This window comes from Saccopteryx bilineata, chromosome 1 (assembly GCF_036850765.1).
Source record: "Saccopteryx bilineata isolate mSacBil1 chromosome 1, mSacBil1_pri_phased_curated, whole genome shotgun sequence".
NCBI lineage: Eukaryota > Metazoa > Chordata > Mammalia > Chiroptera > Emballonuridae > Saccopteryx > Saccopteryx bilineata.
The window spans coordinates 85915583-85933755 of record NC_089490.1 but is presented as its reverse complement, the minus strand read 5'-3'; the positions used below and the strand labels follow the sequence as shown (position 1 = coordinate 85933755).

The 18173-nt window shown below is 51.7% G+C and overlaps 1 protein-coding gene across 1 annotated transcript in view; it reads left to right on the top strand.

Annotated features, from left to right (window-relative positions):
• ACO2 (aconitase 2) overlaps window positions 1-17478 on the top strand; it is a 46588-nt gene extending 29110 nt beyond the window's left edge. The window contains exons 5-18 of the mRNA XM_066256855.1: window positions 3060-3218; window positions 3432-3582; window positions 5290-5394; window positions 6645-6736; window positions 7743-7848; window positions 9891-10048; window positions 10274-10347; window positions 10829-10940; window positions 12633-12755; window positions 12989-13144; window positions 15118-15309; window positions 15813-15945; window positions 16374-16495; window positions 16974-17478. Of these exons, the coding sequence (XP_066112952.1) occupies window positions 3060-3218; window positions 3432-3582; window positions 5290-5394; window positions 6645-6736; window positions 7743-7848; window positions 9891-10048; window positions 10274-10347; window positions 10829-10940; window positions 12633-12755; window positions 12989-13144; window positions 15118-15309; window positions 15813-15945; window positions 16374-16495; window positions 16974-17108 (1818 nt within the window). The 3' untranslated portion in view covers window positions 17109-17478. The remainder of the gene's footprint in view (window positions 1-3059; window positions 3219-3431; window positions 3583-5289; window positions 5395-6644; window positions 6737-7742; window positions 7849-9890; window positions 10049-10273; window positions 10348-10828; window positions 10941-12632; window positions 12756-12988; window positions 13145-15117; window positions 15310-15812; window positions 15946-16373; window positions 16496-16973) is intronic.
• The last annotated feature ends 695 nt before the right edge of the window (window positions 17479-18173 follow it).

Genomic DNA, 18173 nt, shown 5'->3' with positions numbered 1-18173 from the left:
TGCTCCCCACCTGCATCCCAGGCCTCACTTCCCAGGCCTCCTTCAGGATGAGTTGAGTTAGGCTGTAACCCGATCCTGTGAGCTCCAGCACTGCCTCACTCTGAAACCAGAGCCCACGGATCACTGCTCTGCCCTTTCTGCCATCACCGTTGCCAGAGGGGCTGCCTGGGAACAGCAGGTCCCATCAGTGTGCGGGGGCCAGAAAGCCCCTCAGCAGCAAGGCCAGGGAGGGAGGTGGACCCAGCCTTCACCTTTTGTTGCTAAGGGCAACCCAATCCAGGTGTCCCCCATTCTACCTTGGCACAAATGTCCAGGGCTTTTTGGAAGCTCCTCGACCAAAGTTTGGGGCTGTGAGTGATGGCAGCTCACACCTACCATGGGCCACCAGCTAAGTATACAGCCCTGGTGTATTTGTTCCTTTTAAAAGGAAATTCCCAGGGATCATGTGATCCTGGGCAGCTTTACTTTTCTCTCCCCTTGATGTCAGGCCATCAGCAGTTTTAATCCATCATGTCCAGGTCAAACCGTAACTCCTTTTCCTCTTTCTCGAATGCCCTGGCAGTTTCTCCTCCTTGTCTCTGCCTTCTGGGTACCCACGGCCCTCCCTCATACCCAGCACTGATGTGCTTTTGTGGGACCCTTTCATAGTATGACCCCAGTGTGTGCCACATGCTTTCCCAGCAGACTGTGTGCTCTGTGGGGACAGGGCCTGTGGCTTACTTCTTTCTCTCTAGTTCTGGGCCCGCAGCCAGGTCAGTACAGAATAGGTCCTCAGTGTATATGTGCGCTGTGTAGGTGGACAGCTGAATTTCCAGTTTTATGTTCTAGATGTTAGTTCAGCCTAAATACACTTCTCCTGCCATCACCCCACCCCCATTCATCCAGCCATATCCAGCTGACCACTGAGGTCACAGTCGCAACTGGCTTCATTGTGACACTTTGTACAGTCCATGGGTCTAAACTAGCCTCTCCCTTTGGGACATAGACCACACTTGTGATCTGCACCATGTGGGCACACTGAATTCTGTGTGTATGGTCTTCATGGATCAGTCTTTTACAACATTGAGGAGCTTTTGAGATGAACTAGTTTTAAATCTTTGTACATGGCTGTGGCAGGGAGGGCCTGAGAAATGAAACAGGTAACCAGTTTCCTCCAGCGGTTGTTTTCTCTTAGAGAATTCCTCTGTGTTGGCCTGTCCTCCGGGGAAGGAACCAGGTCTTCTTTTGCATTCCCAAGAGGAAGACCCCTCATATATTGTTGAGTCTGCTGGGCAGGTGCCTGGCCCAGGGCAGAGGCCTTGGGGGGTTTCTGTTATGTTTTAGGGAGCCTGCCCCACCATTTAATTGGTCCTGGCAGTTCATATAGCCTTTCACATCTCTGATCTCATTTGTCCTTCCCACAAATGTGTGTGTTGGGGGAATAATTCCATCTGATAGACGAGCAGTAGAAACTCAGATAAAGGATCTTGCTGCAAAATAATAAACAAAAATAACACATCTCCCAGGCACTGTTACAGCTTAAATGTGCATGCTCTCACTTAGCCATCACAGTAATCCAATGAGGTCAGCACTATTGTCTGCCCTTTTTTTTTTTTTTTTTTTTTTTTTGGTATTTTTCCGAAGCTGGAAACGGGGAGAGACAGTCAGACAGACTCCCGCATGCACCCGACCGGGATCCACCCGGCACACCCACCAGGGGCGACGCTCTGCCCCTCCGGGGCGTCGCTCCACCGCGACCAGAGCCACTCCAGCGCCTGGGGCAGAAGCCAAGGAGCCATCCCCAGCGCCCGGGCCATCCTTGCTCCAATTGAGCCCTGGCTGCGGGAGGGGAAGAGAGAGACAGAGAGGAAGGGGGGGGGTGGAGAAGCAAATGGGCGCTTCTCCTATGTGCCCCGGCCGGGAATCGAACCTGGGTCCCCCGCACGCCAGGCCGACGCTCTACCGCTGAGCCAACCGGCCAGGGCCTGTCTGCCTCTTTTTATAGAGGAGGAAACCAAGACTTGGAGAGGAGAAGTGACTTGTCTTAGGACCCACAGCTAATAGTAAGTGATGGAGCCAGAACTCAGACTCAGCACGTGGACTCCTGGCTGGGGCATTCCCAGCAGTGTCCTGCAGCCCTCAGTGTCCGGCACCTCAGGGCTGCACTGGGACAGCTGACCCCGTGCCACCATCAGATTTTCTGGGAGAAATGCTCACTGTCAGCACCTTCCCAGTTAGGAGGAGGGTGCATAAAGCAAACACTGCAGTGGAAAAGGCAATGAGGCAAATTGTCCTTTTCTTTGAGCAAGCTGCTTCACTTCTTAGAGCCGCCTACAGGCTGCTAGGGATTGGCTGTGGAAAAGTTCATAGCTGGTGCTCCTGTTGGGTCCCCAGAGCTTCCTTATGGGGGCTGGAGCCAAGTCAGGAAAAATTGTCTGCCCTGATGAGAAGCCAGATGGGCACACTCTACACATCCACCACACAAGGCAAGGACTATCATCAGGAGCACCTTTCGGTGGTCATGGTTGCCCACAGGCCTGTCACAGGATACATTCTTGTACCCCAGTTTATATGCTTCTCACCACAATCCTGGGGTCGAGATGGTGTGGGTGTTCTATTACTGTGCCAACAAAAGAGGAAACCGAGGTGCAGGGAGGCACTTACAGGCCCAAGTCATACAGTCAGGACTATTCATGAGCCCAGGCCTCCTGTCTCCAAGGCTCTGGCCCTTCCGGGCCTTACTGGAGGGGCCCATCTTGGAGGAATGCCTGGGAATGGCCCAGTGGCCAAGTGTCAGCAGGGTACAGTTTTATAGACCCCTTTTGGGCGCCCATTTTCTGCTGAAGTCTTTTAAAGCTGAAGATCTTGCCCTGGCCAGTTAGCTCAGTCAGTCAGAGTGTCATCCCGAAACATTAAGGTTGCAGGTTCAATCCCTTGCGAGGGCACGTAAGGGAAGCAACCAGTGAATACACAACTAAGTGGAACAACAAATGAATGCTCATCTCTCTCTCTCTCTCTCTCTGTAATATAAATCAAGAAATTATTTTGTTTTAAGCTTAAGATCTTGAATTCTTTTTCAGATCATACTGGAAAACTATTCATACCCTGGGGTTCTTCTGATTGGCACTGATTCCCATACCCCCAATGGTGGTGGCCTGGGGGGCATCTGCATTGGAGTTGGAGGTGCTGATGCAGTGGATGTCATGGCTGGGATCCCCTGGGAGCTAAAGTGCCCTAAGGTGAGGGGTAGGGAAGGGCTCACTTTAAGTGGTTGATGGGGATGAATGGGGGATGTGGAATCCAAAAGGGATGAGCGAATGGGTCAGCCTCATACCTCTTTGGGAGGGAGGCAGGGATAAATACCTGTATGCAGAAATGGGAATCCAGCTAATGGATTCCTAGTTGGCACATGGCACATGGCCTGTAATTGCTGTCTTGCCCCACCTATTCAGGTGATCGGTGTGAAGCTGACGGGCTCACTCTCCGGTTGGACCTCACCCAAAGATGTGATCTTAAAGGTGGCGGGTATCCTCACAGTGAAAGGTGGCACAGGCGCTATTGTGGAGTACCATGGGCCTGGCGTAGACTCCATCTCCTGCACTGGTGAGGAAGGTGCCACATGATGTGGCCCTCAGCCTGCCCTGGGCCATAGAAACACTGAACGGCTTCCCCTGAGAATCTGTCAAGTCAGTTTGGGGACTTGGGATGGACACCTAGAGGCTCAGGGGAGGTGGTTAGTCCAGGTCCCTCATTTAACAGAGGAGGAGACTGAGACCCCTTAAGGAGGACAGGGAACTTCCCTGTGGCTACACAGAATTAGGGGCTGAGCCAACTTCCGCTGCAAGGCTCTGGCCTTGGTACTGGGCCATCTTGGGTAATCCAGAAGAGGGATCCCAGAGAAGATGGTGGTAGGTGGTCACAGGAATGGGAGGGCAGGCAGAGCCAAGGCGTCATCCACAAAGCAGACCCTTTTCCCCATCTTCCCTTGGCTGGAGTTGCAGCCTCACTCGCTTCCCTTGGATTAGTAGGAGCCGACCCCTTCCTACTCATCACTCCTGCTGACCTAGCCTCGATTCCTGGGCCCTCAGAAATCCAGGGAGACTTGGAATAGGCCTTAGAGATGGTCTGGTCCAGATGTCCCCAGGTACCTGCCTCAGTATCACAGAGCCATTGTTCAACTGGCCCTTGTTCCCCTTCCATTGATGGAGGTCCCTCTTACAGGTTGCTCCTACTACTGTTGACAGCTCAGTTAGGAAGTTGGTAATAAACCCAGACCCATGTCCCAGCAGTCCTGTGAGTTCGGTATTTTGAAAGCAGTCAGGACTTTAGTAAGTCTTGCCAGTTCTATTTTTTTATTTATTTTATTTTATTTTTTTAATTTTTATTTTTATTTATTTATTTTTTTTATTTTCTTTTTCTGAAGCTGGAAACGGGGAGAGACAGTCAGACAGACTCCCGCATGCGCCCGACTGGGATCCACCCGGCACGCCCACCAGGGGCGACGCTCTGCCCACCAGGGGGGCGATGCTCTGCCCTTCCGGGGCGTCGCTTTGCCGCGACCAGAGCCACTCTAGCGCCTGGGGCAGAGGCCAAGGAGCCATCCCCAGCGCCCGGGCCATCTTTGCTCCAACGGAGCCTTGGCTGCAGGAGTGGAAGAGAGAGACAGAGAGGAAGGGGGGGCGTGGAGAAGCAAATGGGCACTTCTCCTATGTGCCCTGGCCGGGAATCGAACCCAGGTCCCCCACACGCCAGGGCCAAGTCTTGCCAGTTCTATATGGGGCTCTGGTCCAACCAGTGAACATCATTTCAGTCTTACTGGAATGTGCCTGGAAGCCAGACACATTTCCACATAGCACCATGGCGTGGCTGAAAGATCTCAGACCTAGACCTGAATGTCACACCTGCATTTGCTTTATGGCATGACCTGGACCTCTCTGAGCCACTTGCCTCACCTGCAAAGTGGACACAGTTGCAATTGGGCACTCTGGCCAGGTCAGCCTTCAGTACATGTGGTCAACTATTCTGCTGAGTAGGTCAGCCAGTCCAGAACTAGAACTTGTCTTGTAGTAGCTGAGTCTTTTGTCCTCTTCACTCTACCTAGTGGCTTCTCTGACAGCTGGAACAATGAACTCTGGCCCTCAGGCCTCTCTTCACTGGCCTTGGTTTTACTGTAGGCCATAGGGAAGAGTTTGGCTGCTGCCATTAGGTGGCCTCTGATCAAGGGAAGGTGTGAAGATGGTGAGCACATCTAGCAGGTGTGTGGGCCCTGCACCAGCTGCTCAGCCAGCCCTGCGGGGCTTTGTTCTACAGGCATGGCAACAATATGCAACATGGGCGCAGAAATCGGGGCCACAACTTCAGTGTTTCCTTACAACCACAGGATGAAGAAATACCTGAGCAAGACAGGCCGAGCAGGTAAGCCGGCAGGGGGTGGGGGTGGGGCACAGAATAGACATCAACTGTACCTTTCCTCTTAGAGTAGGTTTTTGGTTTTTTTTCCCTATTTTTCCGAAGCAGTCAGACAGACTCCCGCATGCACCCGACCGGGATCCACCCGGCATGCCCACCAGGGGGCGATGTTCTGCCCCTCTGGGGCTTCGCTCTGTTGCATTCAGAGCCATTCTAGCACCTGAGGCAGAGGCCACAGAGCCATCCTCAGTGCCCGGGCCATCTTTGCTCCAATAGAGCCTCGGCTGCAGGAGGGGAAGAGAGAGACAGAGAGGAAGGGTGGGGGGTGGAGAAGCAGATGGGCGCTTCTCCTGTGTGCCCTGGCCGGGAATTGACCCGGGACTCCCGCACGCCAGGTCAACGCTCTACTACTGAGCCAACCGGCCAGGGCCTTAGAGTAGGGCTTTTAAACGTGGTATTGTGACTGGGGTCAGGGGATCTGAAAAGCCCCTAAAAGTTTATGAAAGCTATGTGTTATTGTTTCGGAGTTGGGTGTCTTTAGTTCTCTTCAGCTTCTCTCCAGTTTCTGAAGAGCCTGGCATCTAAGTTTGAGATATCCCTGCCCCAGGGGTTAGAATTTAGTTTCACCTGAGAGGGTAGCCAAACATTGAATTTTCTCAACCTGTTGCCTGGTGCCTCCTACAAGAAGCTCTGGAAATGACATGGATCTGCTTCTGTTTATAATTCTTGTCTGCCCTAACAAGAGTAGGAGAGAAAACATTTGCAATAGGAACCACTTTCCCAGCCTCCATCACAGCATTCCTGAGCTCCTAGCTTACCTTCTCTGAAGCTCAGAGTTGGCAACAGGGCCTGTGGGAGGGATCATTCGATCTTCAGAAGGGAGGTGAGCAAGGGTGATTGGTGAACAGAAACCAGAGGGCTGTGGGGAGAGCTGTCAGTTTGTGTTTAAGCTCTGAGCACTTGGAGTCCTTCCTGGAAGGCCTTCCCTCCTTTCCATTACCAAGTAACTCTCCCTCAAAATTCTTTGCTTCTCATGTCCAGGAAGCCTCCCCTGACTCTGAACCTCAGTTGGTACTACTGTGTCCCCATGTTTCTATGTGCCCATCATATCGCATTGTCATGTCTGGCTCACCGATAGCTCCTTCACTAGACTAATACTGGATGGTTGGATGGATTGATGAGTGGATACGTGGATGATATCTTGTGACCAATTTCTGTTTTACATGCTTCAAACCTTCCTTCCTTGTCTATGTCAGACATTGCCAATCTAGCTGATGAGTTCAAGGATCACTTGGTACCCGACCCTGGCTGCCATTATGACCAGTTGATTGAAATTAACCTCAACGAGGTGAGAAAAAGAATTGGGCCCAAGGAGTTTCTGAGGGTGGGGAGTTGAGGCCCCATTTGGTATGCCCTGGGGAAGATCAGGAGGGTCGTAGCCTGTATACCAGCAGGGCTCTTGGGCCCCTGGTACTCCACTGCCCCTGCCACCTGCTGCCTGAATCAGACAACAGGGGGGTGGGAAGGGCTGCAGGAGGGCTATATGGCCAAAGGGAGAATGCAGGGGCTGTGGGTGGGGATTCAGAAACTGGTTCAGTTTGACCCACCTCAGCTTTAGCATAAGCCAAGATTACATTCTGGAGTTTGCTTGTTGTCAGAGTTCAGAGGTCAAGGCCCAAGATTCCCAGGTCTGAGCAGGATTTGGCACCCTGAGACCTGTAGACTAGTCTAGAAGACGCAGGCCACAGGAACAGAAGCAGTGGAGGACAGTGGGTAATGGTTTGGGCCCTGGAGCCAGTCTGCAGAGGTTCAAATCCTAGCTCTGCTACTTAAGCCAGTGACCTTCGGCAAGTTAGTCAACCTCTGTGGACCTCATATATAAACCCAAGGCAGTTTGGGGATTGAATGAGCTCATTCATGTAATAACATTTGCTAACATTTATTGAGTGCTTTTCCAGGTGCCAGGCACTTGGCTAAAGTGTTTCACATTTGTTGATAAGTATTATCACACATAAAGCATCCATTTGTCATAAGATTCCAAACGCACCATAGTATGGGAGGTAATGAACTTAGAAAGCTGACAACCTTGATTCATTCCAGACCTCTGCCATCTCCTATGTGACCTTGAGCAAGGCACATTAGCCCTTCATCTGCAGACTGGAGGTAATACAAGCCTGGCAGGGCTAGAAGGATCCCAGGAGCTGTGTGCATGGGATGATTTTTGAACCCAGAGAAGGGTAGTTGGGCTCCCAGGCCCTCTGTAGGGACTTGGTGAGCAGAAGCCAGCCTCTGAAGGAGAGAGGCTCCAAGGTCTGTTTTCCCCCCTCTCTGCTTCTCATGCCTTTTTTCTTTAGTTGAAGCCGCACATCAATGGGCCCTTCACCCCTGACCTGGCTCACCCTGTGGCAGAAGTGGGCACTGTGGCAGAGAAGGAAGGCTGGCCTGTGGATATCAGAGTGGGTGAGCACCTTCTGCTCTGTTGGGTTAATGGGCTTCAGGGCCAGTGGGTTTGCTCAGGGCTGTGGACAATCACCTGTTCTCATCATGGGGTACTTCCTAAATGTACCAAGTACAGCCATCCCTTGCCATATAGCAGTTCACTTTTTGAGGTCTCATTGTATTGTGGATTTTTAAATTGTATATATCTAATTTTGTATAGTAGATTTTTTGCTATATTGTGGGATTTTGCGGTATATAGGTATTTTTATATATTTAATTTTTATGGTAAAATAAGCATTTTCTAGGCTAAAAAATTTGAAAACAATATAAAATAATTAAACATATTAAAAGAATATTAAATCGAGCCTGACTGGGCAGTGGCGCAGTGGATAGAGCGTCGGACTAGGATGCGGAGGACCCAGGTTCAAGACCCTGAGGTCGCCAGCTTGAGTGCGGGCCCATCTGGTTTGAGCAAAGCTCACCAGCTTGAGTCCAAGGTCGCTGGCTCGAGCAAGGGGTCACTCAGTCTGCTGTAGCCACTCCACCCCCTGTCAAGGCACATATGAGAAAGCAATCAACGAACAACTAAGGTGCCGCAAAGAAGAATTGATGCTTCTCATCTCTCTCCCTTCCTGTCTGTTCTTCTCTCTGACTCTCTGTCACACAAAAAATAAATAAAATTAAAAATCAATAAATTAAAAAGAATATTAAATCAAAATACATATATTTACTAGTGAGTACCCATATAGAATTTTATATGTTGTTAAAATTATGTAGGTTTAAGAGTGTAGAAAGTGTTAAGAGCATAGGAAGTGTTTATAAGAGTGTGGGGAGGGTTTATAAAACCTTAAAATATATATAAAAAATAAAATAAATATAAGGTCACTTCTTTGGAGATTTTCACATATTGCAGGGGGTTCTGGAACCTAACCCCTGCAATAGACAAGGGACCACTGTACTGTCTGAAATTGTTCAGTTTTCCTTCAAGGCGTTTTAAAGAAATTATTTTTATTGGTATAAACGAAATGTGCTCATTGTAAAACACCCCTAGTCTCAGCCCTAGATCAGAAACCAGCTCTGGGAGCTCTCTAGGAGGTACAGTGTTTCTGGGCACATATGTGTATTGAATGTGTATCTTTGTTTTACAAATTACTTCATCACATGACCCAAGATGCCCGGTTCCAATTTACATATGAGGACACACTGGCATGTTGGTATCACTAACATCTGCTGCTGTCACAGTGCAGTGTGGCTGTAAAGAGCAGGGACCCACCTGGAGCCAGGTGGCCTGGGTTTGAATCTGGCTCTGGCACTTCATAGTTCAGTGGCCAGGGGCAAGTTACTTTGCCACCCTGTGTCCTGGTTTCCTGTCTAATTGGCAGTGATAATCATACTTACCCATTGAAGTTCTTGGGGAAAATGACGAGTTAATGTATGAACAGCGCTTTCTGCAGTGTGTGGCATAAAGTGCTGTACAATGTGTTCACCCTTGTTAATTGAAGTGAATAAAAAACACTTAGTGGTTTAATAATTAGGGAATAAATAGCTGAGTTGATGAGAAGCTGTATTGATATCTATAGATAGTTTGATGTCATCTAGTCTTTATTGATTTTTTAAAATAACTATAACAGACTTTTTAAGAAGAACTTTTTCCTGATTATAAACCAATTTTAAAAGCCAGAGAATTCTAGAAAGTCTAAAAGAAGAAAATTAGCATCACTTGTAAGCCCTCCCCCAACATTGGGCTGTCCATATTTTAGTATGAGCCCCCTGATGTGTACACACACAAGCAGATTATATTATTTTAAGAATAGTGGTGTGTTCAGTGGCCACATTGTCTTCTCTTAATTGGCTGGGTCTTGAGTAGCCTATTCTTTACTGTTGGGACAGTTAGGTTGCTTCCAACTTGTCTGTTAAGAATAGCCCCTGGGGGAAAAAAATAGCCCCCCTGGCCCAGCAGAGTTGATGAACACTTGACCAGGTCTGGATTGTTTGAGGTCAGGTGGAGACCTTTGGTCACTGTCTTCTCCTGACTTATGGCCCCACCACCCACAATGTACCAGGTCTGATCGGCAGCTGCACCAACTCCAGCTATGAGGACATGGGGCGTTCGGCAGCTGTGGCCAAACAGGCGCTGGCCCATGGACTCAAGTGCAAGTCCCAGTTCACCATCACACCAGGCTCTGAGCAGATTCGTGCCACCATTGAGCGGGACGGCTATGTGAGTGCCCACATGGTCCACCCCTGGCTCCCAAACCCAACCACTGCGTAATGTGGCTTCAGGACAGGACAAGCCATAACCTTGCTGGCTAGGGTTGGTTCAGATCCCTGAAGCTGCCCCAAGGTTCCAGTACAGCTCTTCATCCCTTTGTCGCATTCAGGGAAGGTGGCTGAACCACTCTTTCCCTGTCCCTGACAATTCCCTGTCCTCTTTTCTCCCCTGCAGGCAAAGGTCCTGAGGGATGTTGGTGGCATTGTCCTGGCCAATGCCTGTGGCCCCTGCATTGGCCAGTGGGACAGGTGAGAGGCACATCTTTGGTAGGACAGTCCTTAGTATCCAGGGGCATGGAGCCCCAGCTGTGGAATGGAGACATCATTAGGGTGAAGAGAAGAGACTCTAGCTCAGGCAGGACAGCAATCAGGCTGGGAGTAAAGCTGAAGAACCCTGCAGCAGGGCCGAGTGGCCCCTGGCTGAAGCCTGGTGGCAAGAAGAAGCCACAGAGGCCTTGTCTTACTGGACATGACAGGGGCTCTCACAGCCATTGGAGGGGAGGCAGTAGCTCAGGTCAGTGAAGTCAGGCCTTGGTCTGGGTTCTGCCTATGTCTTCCATGTGGTCTCAAGTGAACTTCAGTGATCCCTGAGGTTCCCCCTGCTCTCTCTGAGAGTCCTGCAGTGGAGACTTGTTTCAGGGTCTTTCCATTACCCCTTCTCTCAAGAGCTAGACAGAATGGTCCAGGAGACAAGGCCAGACATCCCTAACCGTGTCCTCTGACCTGGCAGAAAGGACATCAAGAAGGGGGAGAAGAACACAATCGTCACTTCCTACAACAGGAACTTCACAGGTCGCAACGATGCAAACCCCGAGACCCATGCCTTTGTCACATCCCCAGAGGTGAGACAGCCTAGCCAGATCCTGGCCTTGGACTGTTTGGGGGGGCCCTGCCCCTATCCAGTCAGGGGAGGTATGGCGAGATGGGGCTTGGGGCAAGGGCACTGACCCACGGGCTGGCTCTGGGAGCATTGGCATTGCAACGCAAGGGCTTATAGTAACAGAAACCAAGGCCTTGCCAGTACCAAGGAGCATACTCCCTTGGTGCCCCCTGCCTGGCCTCTCACGTTCCAGGAGTCAGAGCTGCTTGTTTAGTACAGTTGTGATCACAAACGGGAGCTGCAGAATTGCACCTGTCTGGTGCCAGCCCTGCTCTACCCAGCCATATGGGCCAGGCTGGGTCACATTTCTGTGCCCCAGGACCCTGTCAGGATTACACAAGCAAGCACAGGCACCACTGGTACTGTCTCTGAGCCAGTTGGAGGCCTCGTTACTGTGGACATGGAGTGAGCCTGGCACTTAGTCGGGCTTCAGCTTTAGCCATGGTTGGCATACAGCCAGTCTCTTGATTTGATTTTTTAAATGAGTGTTTCAGAAATAATTTTGTTTGCTAAAACTGAGTGGCAAGATGGCCTGTCATGTTTCCGGTGTGCTTCCCTCTAGGGCAGGGGTCGGGAACCTTTCTGGCTGAGAGAGCCATGAACGCCACATATATTAAAATGTAATTCCGTGAGAGCCATACAACGACCTGTGTACGTTAAGTATTATCCAATAAAAATTTGGGGAGTTGTCCTGGACAGCTGTGATTGGCTCCAGCCACCCACAACCATGAACATGAGCGGTAGGAAATGAATGGATTGTAATACATGAGAAATTTTTATATTTTTAATGTGGTTTTTTTGTTTGGGGTTTTTTTTTGTTTTGTTTTGTTTTGTTTTTTTGTATTTTTCTGAAGCTGGAAATGGGGAGGCAGTCAGACAGAGTCCTGCATGTGCCCGACCGGGATCCACCCGGCATGCCCACCAGGGGGCAATGCTCTGCCTATCTGGGGCGTAGCTCTGTTGCAACCAGAGCCATTCTAGCGCCTGAGGCAGAGACCATAGAGCCACCCCCAGCGCTAGGGCCACCTTTGCTCCATTGGAGCCTTGGCTGTGGGAGGGGAAGAGAGAGACAGAGAGGAAGGAGAGGGGGAGGGGCGGAGAAGCAGATGGGCGCTTCTCCTGTGTGCCCTGGCCGGGAATCGAACCTGGGACTCCTGCACACCAGGCCGACACTCTACCACTGAGCCAACTGGCCAGAGCCCGTTATTTTTTTATTATTATTAAAGATTTGTCTGCGAACCAGATGCAGCCACTAAGAGCCACATCTGGCTCACGAGCGATAGGTTCCCGACCCTGGCTCTAGGGACATATCATAGCATTTCTGTGCTAGGGCCTCCCCCAGCCCAGGTGGCACACCTGCAGGAGGGGAGAGTATCCCCAGCAAGGCTGGCTCTGCCCTGAGTGAGGCACTGAGGTCCAGACTCTAGTGGGAAGTGTTTCAGGACATACTGCCCTGGGATCATGAGCTCTCCACAGATCAGTGGCCCCAGAGCTATTCCTGCAGCTCCAACCTCTACGGAGAACTTGGAAATTGCCTGGGCTGTGATCTCAGAGATTTGTTTTTTGTGCTCAGTTTTGATCTAGACTTTGGCTGGGGTTGAGGAAGGGGAATGGTGTTCAGTGTTAACCAACAAACTGGCCACCTCCATTTCAGATTGTCACAGCCCTGGCCATTGCCGGCACCCTCAAGTTCAACCCAGAGACTGACTTCCTGACAGGCAAGGATGGCAAGAAGTTCAAGCTGGAGGCTCCCGATGCAGATGAGCTTCCTCGCACGGTGAGCAGGCCCTGCGCCCTCTGCTCTTAGCACCACTGGCTGTGTGCTATGTGCCCAAGACACTTTCATCTTGGCATCTCGGCCCTGCCTGTCTTGGGTAGGTGTGGGTGGTGTCATTAGTGAGAATGAAGCAGCTATATCTACTGGCAAGAAAGGACTTGGGTCATGGGGAACTTGCCTTCTATTAGAGAGGGGACTGAGGATTTGGCACCCATGTCCCTGTCCCCCTGCAGGAGTTTGACCCTGGTCAGGACACCTACCAGCACCCTCCCAAGGATGGCAGTGGGCAGCGGGTGGATGTGAGCCCCACCAGCCAGCGCCTGCAGCTTCTTGAACCTTTTGACAAATGGAATGGCAAAGACCTGGAGGACCTGCAAATCCTTATCAAGGTCAGCAATGTGGGGACGGGAGAACAGCCCTAGCCTCCCAGGGTACCCTTCTCTGATCAGTGGGAAGGCCATGAACCCATGTGTTCTCCCCCAGGCACAAGGGGAGGAGAAGGGCAGGGTTAAGATGTGTGTGTGTGTGTGGGGGGGAAGTAGGGAGATTTGGCTGCAGAGGAGTGAGAGCATCTACAGCCCAGAGTCCCTTCTTCACTGGCCCCGTGCCAGGCAGAGCTGGATCAGGCCAGATACTGTCTGCGGCTCTCAGCCGTCTGGCTGCAGCTGGTAAGGGCCACCTCTAGTGGGTGTGTGTGCAGTAAATGCACCATAGGAAGGGCAAGAAAGGCATGTGTGACCCAACTCAGCAGGTCTTCGCCCCTCAGGCTTAACCAAACAGGCTCTAGAAGCCATTGATTGCTCTGTTCCCACAGTTGGGTGTTAAGTGATGTGGCCTGTGTTTGCGAGTTGAGCAGACACAAGCCATTGTAGTGTAGCCAGGGGCCTCAGACCTATGCTGGACAAGAACTTATGCTGTTTGCCAAGGGGTCTCTAAGCAGTGACACAGCCAGTAATAAGACCATGGGATAGATCAAACTCCTCAGTCATCAGCCAGGCCCCAGACACATCTGGTTCTTCTTTCTCCATCCAGCATGAGGTCTGTAACTGGTCTTCCAGCCTCTTACAGGGAACCTGGGCCTTAGGGAGTGAGCAGACATATCTATTGGCTCAGTCTAGCCTCTGCCCCCTTTGACATCTCATTCCCAAGGCCTTTGAGGGGTGGGTGACAGCTTTGTCTGAGTCTTTTTGGCCAGAGGTGACAACACCAGGACTGTAGACCATGTATCTTTTTTGTTTTAGAGAGACAGAAAGGGAGAGAGATGAGAAGCATCAACTCGTAGGCACTGCACTCTTAGTTGTTTGTTGATTGATTCTCATATGTGCTTGAGACAGTGACCGCTTGCTCAAGCCAGTGACCTTTTAGGCTCAAGCCAGCAACCATGGGATTATGTTGATGATCCTGTGCTCAAGCTGGTGACCTTGGGGTTTCAAACCTGGAACCTCAGTGTCCCAGGTCGACATTCTGTCCAATGCGCCACCACTGGCCAGACTTTTAAAAAATCCTTTTTTTTTTTTGGAGCCCTGGCCGGTTGGATCAGTGGTAGAGAGTCGTTCGATTCCCGGCCAGGGCACACAGGAGAAGCGCCCATCTGCTTCTCCACCCCTCCCCCTCTCCTTCCTCTCTCTCTCTTCCCCTCCCGCAGCCAGGGCTCCGTTGGAGCAAAGTTGGCCCAGGCGCTAGGAAAAAAAAAATCCTTTTTTCTTTTATTGATTTTTAGAGAGAGAGGAAGGGAGAGACAGATAGGAACATTGATCTATTCGTTTATCTGCCCTGACCGAGTATCAAACCCACAGCCTCTATGCTTTGGGGGCAGTGCTCTAACCAACTGAGCTATCCAGCAGGGCCAGACCATGTATCTTGTACCTGCTTTTCTTTTTTTTACAAAGACAGAGTCAGAGAGAGGGACAGATAGGGACAAACAGGAAGGGAGAGAGATGAGAAGCATCAATTCTTTGTTGCAGCTCCTTAGTTGTTCAGTGATTGCTTTCTCATATGTGCCTTGACTGGGGGGCTATAGCAGACAGAGTGACACCTTGCTCAAACCAGCAACCTTTGGGCTCAAGCCAGCAACCATGGGGTTATATGTCTATGATCCCATGCTCAAGACAGCAACCCTGCACTCAAGCTGGATAAGCCTGCACTCAAGCCGACGAACTCAGGTTTCAAATCTAGGTCCTCTATGTCTCAGTCCGACACTCTGTCCACTGGGCCACCACCTGGTCAGGCGCACCTGCTTTTCTTGTTACTCTTCCTGGGTCCCAGCCACTGGAGCCTGCTTTGTGCCTCTAGGGGGCTTCTGCCCTCATCCACAAGTTTAGGGCCACACCCCAACTCTGTCCTCTTGACCCACCCACCCCAGGTCAAAGGGAAGTGTACTACTGACCATATCTCAGCTGCCGGCCCCTGGCTTAAGTTCCGTGGGCACCTGGACAACATCTCCAACAACCTGCTCATTGGTGCCATCAACATTGAAAATGGCAAGGCCAACTCTGTGCGCAATGCTGTCACCCAGGAATTTGGTCCTGTCCCTGACACTGCCCGCTACTACAAGGTAGGTCAGAGTCAGTGGGGTCAGAGGTGGCGATCCTCTGGCACCCCCTGGTGGCTGGGTGGGGGTATAGGGAAAGGGTGCTCTCCACCCATGAGCCCACAGGTAAATGATGTTGTGGTGCCAGGCAGGCAGTCCCGTGTGTGTCACCCCCATTGCACAAGAGCCTTGTGGGGTGGGTGGCACCTTCCTTTCCCACTATAGACAGTCAGGGCCCATGGCTCATCCCCTCAATCCCCTTAGGGCAGCGGTTCTCAACCTGTGGGTCGCGACCCCGGCAGGGGGTAGAAAGACCAAAACACAGGGGTCCCCTGGGTCGCGACCCACAGGTTGAGAATCGCTGCCTTAGGGCCTGATTCACCTTTGACTTCACCTGCCCTTTGGGAGATGGTGAGGAGGAGCCCCTCTCCAGCCCCTTGACCTGTGAACTTCAGGAAGCCTAGGGGCAGTGTGGGCAGGGGCCAGGTCCTCTTCTCCCTCATACTTCACTCCTCCCTCCCTGACAGAAACACGGCATCCAGTGGGTGGTGATTGGAGACGAGAACTATGGCGAGGGCTCAAGTCGGGAGCACGCAGCCCTGGAGCCCCGCCACCTTGGGGGTCGGGCCATCATCACGAAGAGCTTCGCCAGGATCCACGGTGAGCTGCAGCCCAGCCCAGCCCAGCCCCATCTGCTACCCAACCGTGGCAGTCCAAGGTCACCCAACCTGCCAGTTTCCAAACTGGGACTGAAGCCACATGCCTGTTTTCCAAGCCCGCCAGCCTCTGCCCCTTCAGATTTGTGTTGAGTCCAACACCCAGCTTCCCATCTCAGGCAAGCACTGATCTTGCTTCCAAATTTGTGGATCTAAACAGGTGAAATCCAGGGCACATGGTCATAGGGTTCTTTTTGCTGGTGAAAGTCTTATCAGGAAGGCTTTACAGAGACAAAAGCACCAGCACACACCTGTGCAGGCCCCCCAGGTGGTGGGACTAGGATGTCTCCCAGAGCCCTGGTGATGTTCCTACACAGAGAAAGGGTAAGGGGTCCTGCTCACTATGGACCGAGTATGCTCTCTGCCTTCCAGAAACCAACCTGAAGAAGCAGGGCCTTTTGCCCCTCACCTTTGCTGACCCAGCTGACTACAACAAGATTCACCCTGTGGACAAGCTGACCATCCAGGGCCTGAAGGACTTTGCACCTGGCAAGGTTGGGGGCCAGGGAAGGAGGGCACGTTAGCCATCCCATTCCTGAAGGGCCTTCCTGAGGGGGCAGTACAGGGCAGCCATCTTGCTTCCCCTTCTATACCTGGCCCCACCTGTATCTCTTCCCATGAGCCTTGACTCTAGCTGCAAGGGCCCTTAAATTCTCCAGGCAACCCCAAGAGAGGGAAGTGCCTTCCAAAATGATGATGGAGCCAACTCAGGCCCTCCTATCATTCACTCATTAGCCCATGCTTGGCACCCAGATGCCAACAGCTATAGACAGTCAGGGCCCAATTGACCTCAGGAACTATGCTAATCTGGTCTCACTATTGCCACTTTGGCCCAGACCTGACCTAGGACTTGGCTCACCTCTTGGCCCCCAAGGCCCCAGGGCGGTACCCTACCCTTCGTGACCCTCCAGCAGAACCTGGGGTCATGTTTCTAAGAGCCATCCACCCACACACCTGCCTTCTCTCTTGCAGCCCCTGAAATGTATCATCAAGCACCCCAATGGAACACAGGAGACCATCTCCCTAAACCACACCTTCAATGAGACCCAGATCGAGTGGTTCCGTGCCGGCAGTGCTCTCAACAGAATGAAGGAGCTGCAGCAATAGACCCCACTCTGCCACTGCCACCTGCCCCACTCCTCAGACTCGGCTCCAGCATTACAACTCCAGTTCTGCATGTCAGAACCAGATCTGATCCAACCCCGCAGTGGCTCCCTGCACCGAGATGGTGTGGCCAGGCTTCCTGCACTCCCCTCCCTCAGCCCACGGAGTGACCTGTGATTGCAGGGTGGTTAATCTGCCTTCCCAGTTTTTGTTTGGTTCAGATCTTGCAGTTCCGTGCAACTGTATTTATTTTTGATGACAAGACGCCCAGCTAAAATTTTTCTCTTGTCTGATCATTTCACTGGTGGTTGAAGGATTTTAAAGAAACTTTTGGTCTTGCAAGGAAAATAAGAATCCACATTCAGTGACTGTTCCTATGTGTGAGTGGTGGTGTCTGTGCTATTAGCAACTTCACAGTTTCGGAGGGGGGGAGGTGTCTTTTAACCAAAGTTGGTAGAGGCCCTCTAACCATGCCACAGCTGGACCTGTCACTACAGTGAAGGAGAATGAGCTGTCACACTTCTAAGCCCCTCTCCCTGCTCCTAACCCACATCTGCCTGCATGTCAGCCTCCCATACCTCCACTCCAGGCTGGGCCCAAATTGGAGCCTCCCAGGGAAAGGCCCTCTGCTTCTGTGCAGCTAAAACCAGGGCCCTAGTGCTGCTGTGCCAGAGCTCCCATGCCACTGCTCCCCTTCCCCTGGCCTGGGCATTCAGTCCTCCAAACACAAGTGGGCATAGTCCTTGTCTTCCATGCAGGCCAGCCTGTTAAGGTCAGAGCTAGTCCACATTGCACAATGTCCTGTAGCCCTCAGCACAAGGCAGTTGCAGGCACTGATCCACAGTAGCTCCTCCCCCCTGGAGCCATACCCACTGGCACTATGTGTGGATCAAAAAGGCCAGGGCAAGGGCCCCTTCACCAAGATAAGACTTACTACAGAACCAGTGTCTTTGTCCTGGCAGAAGTGGGTAAAAGGGCAGGAGGAACTTAGCAAAGACATTCTGAATAAATGGGGTGCTTCCCCTAGTGCCAGGATCTGGGGGTCCTCAGCAGACTCACAGGGTGTTC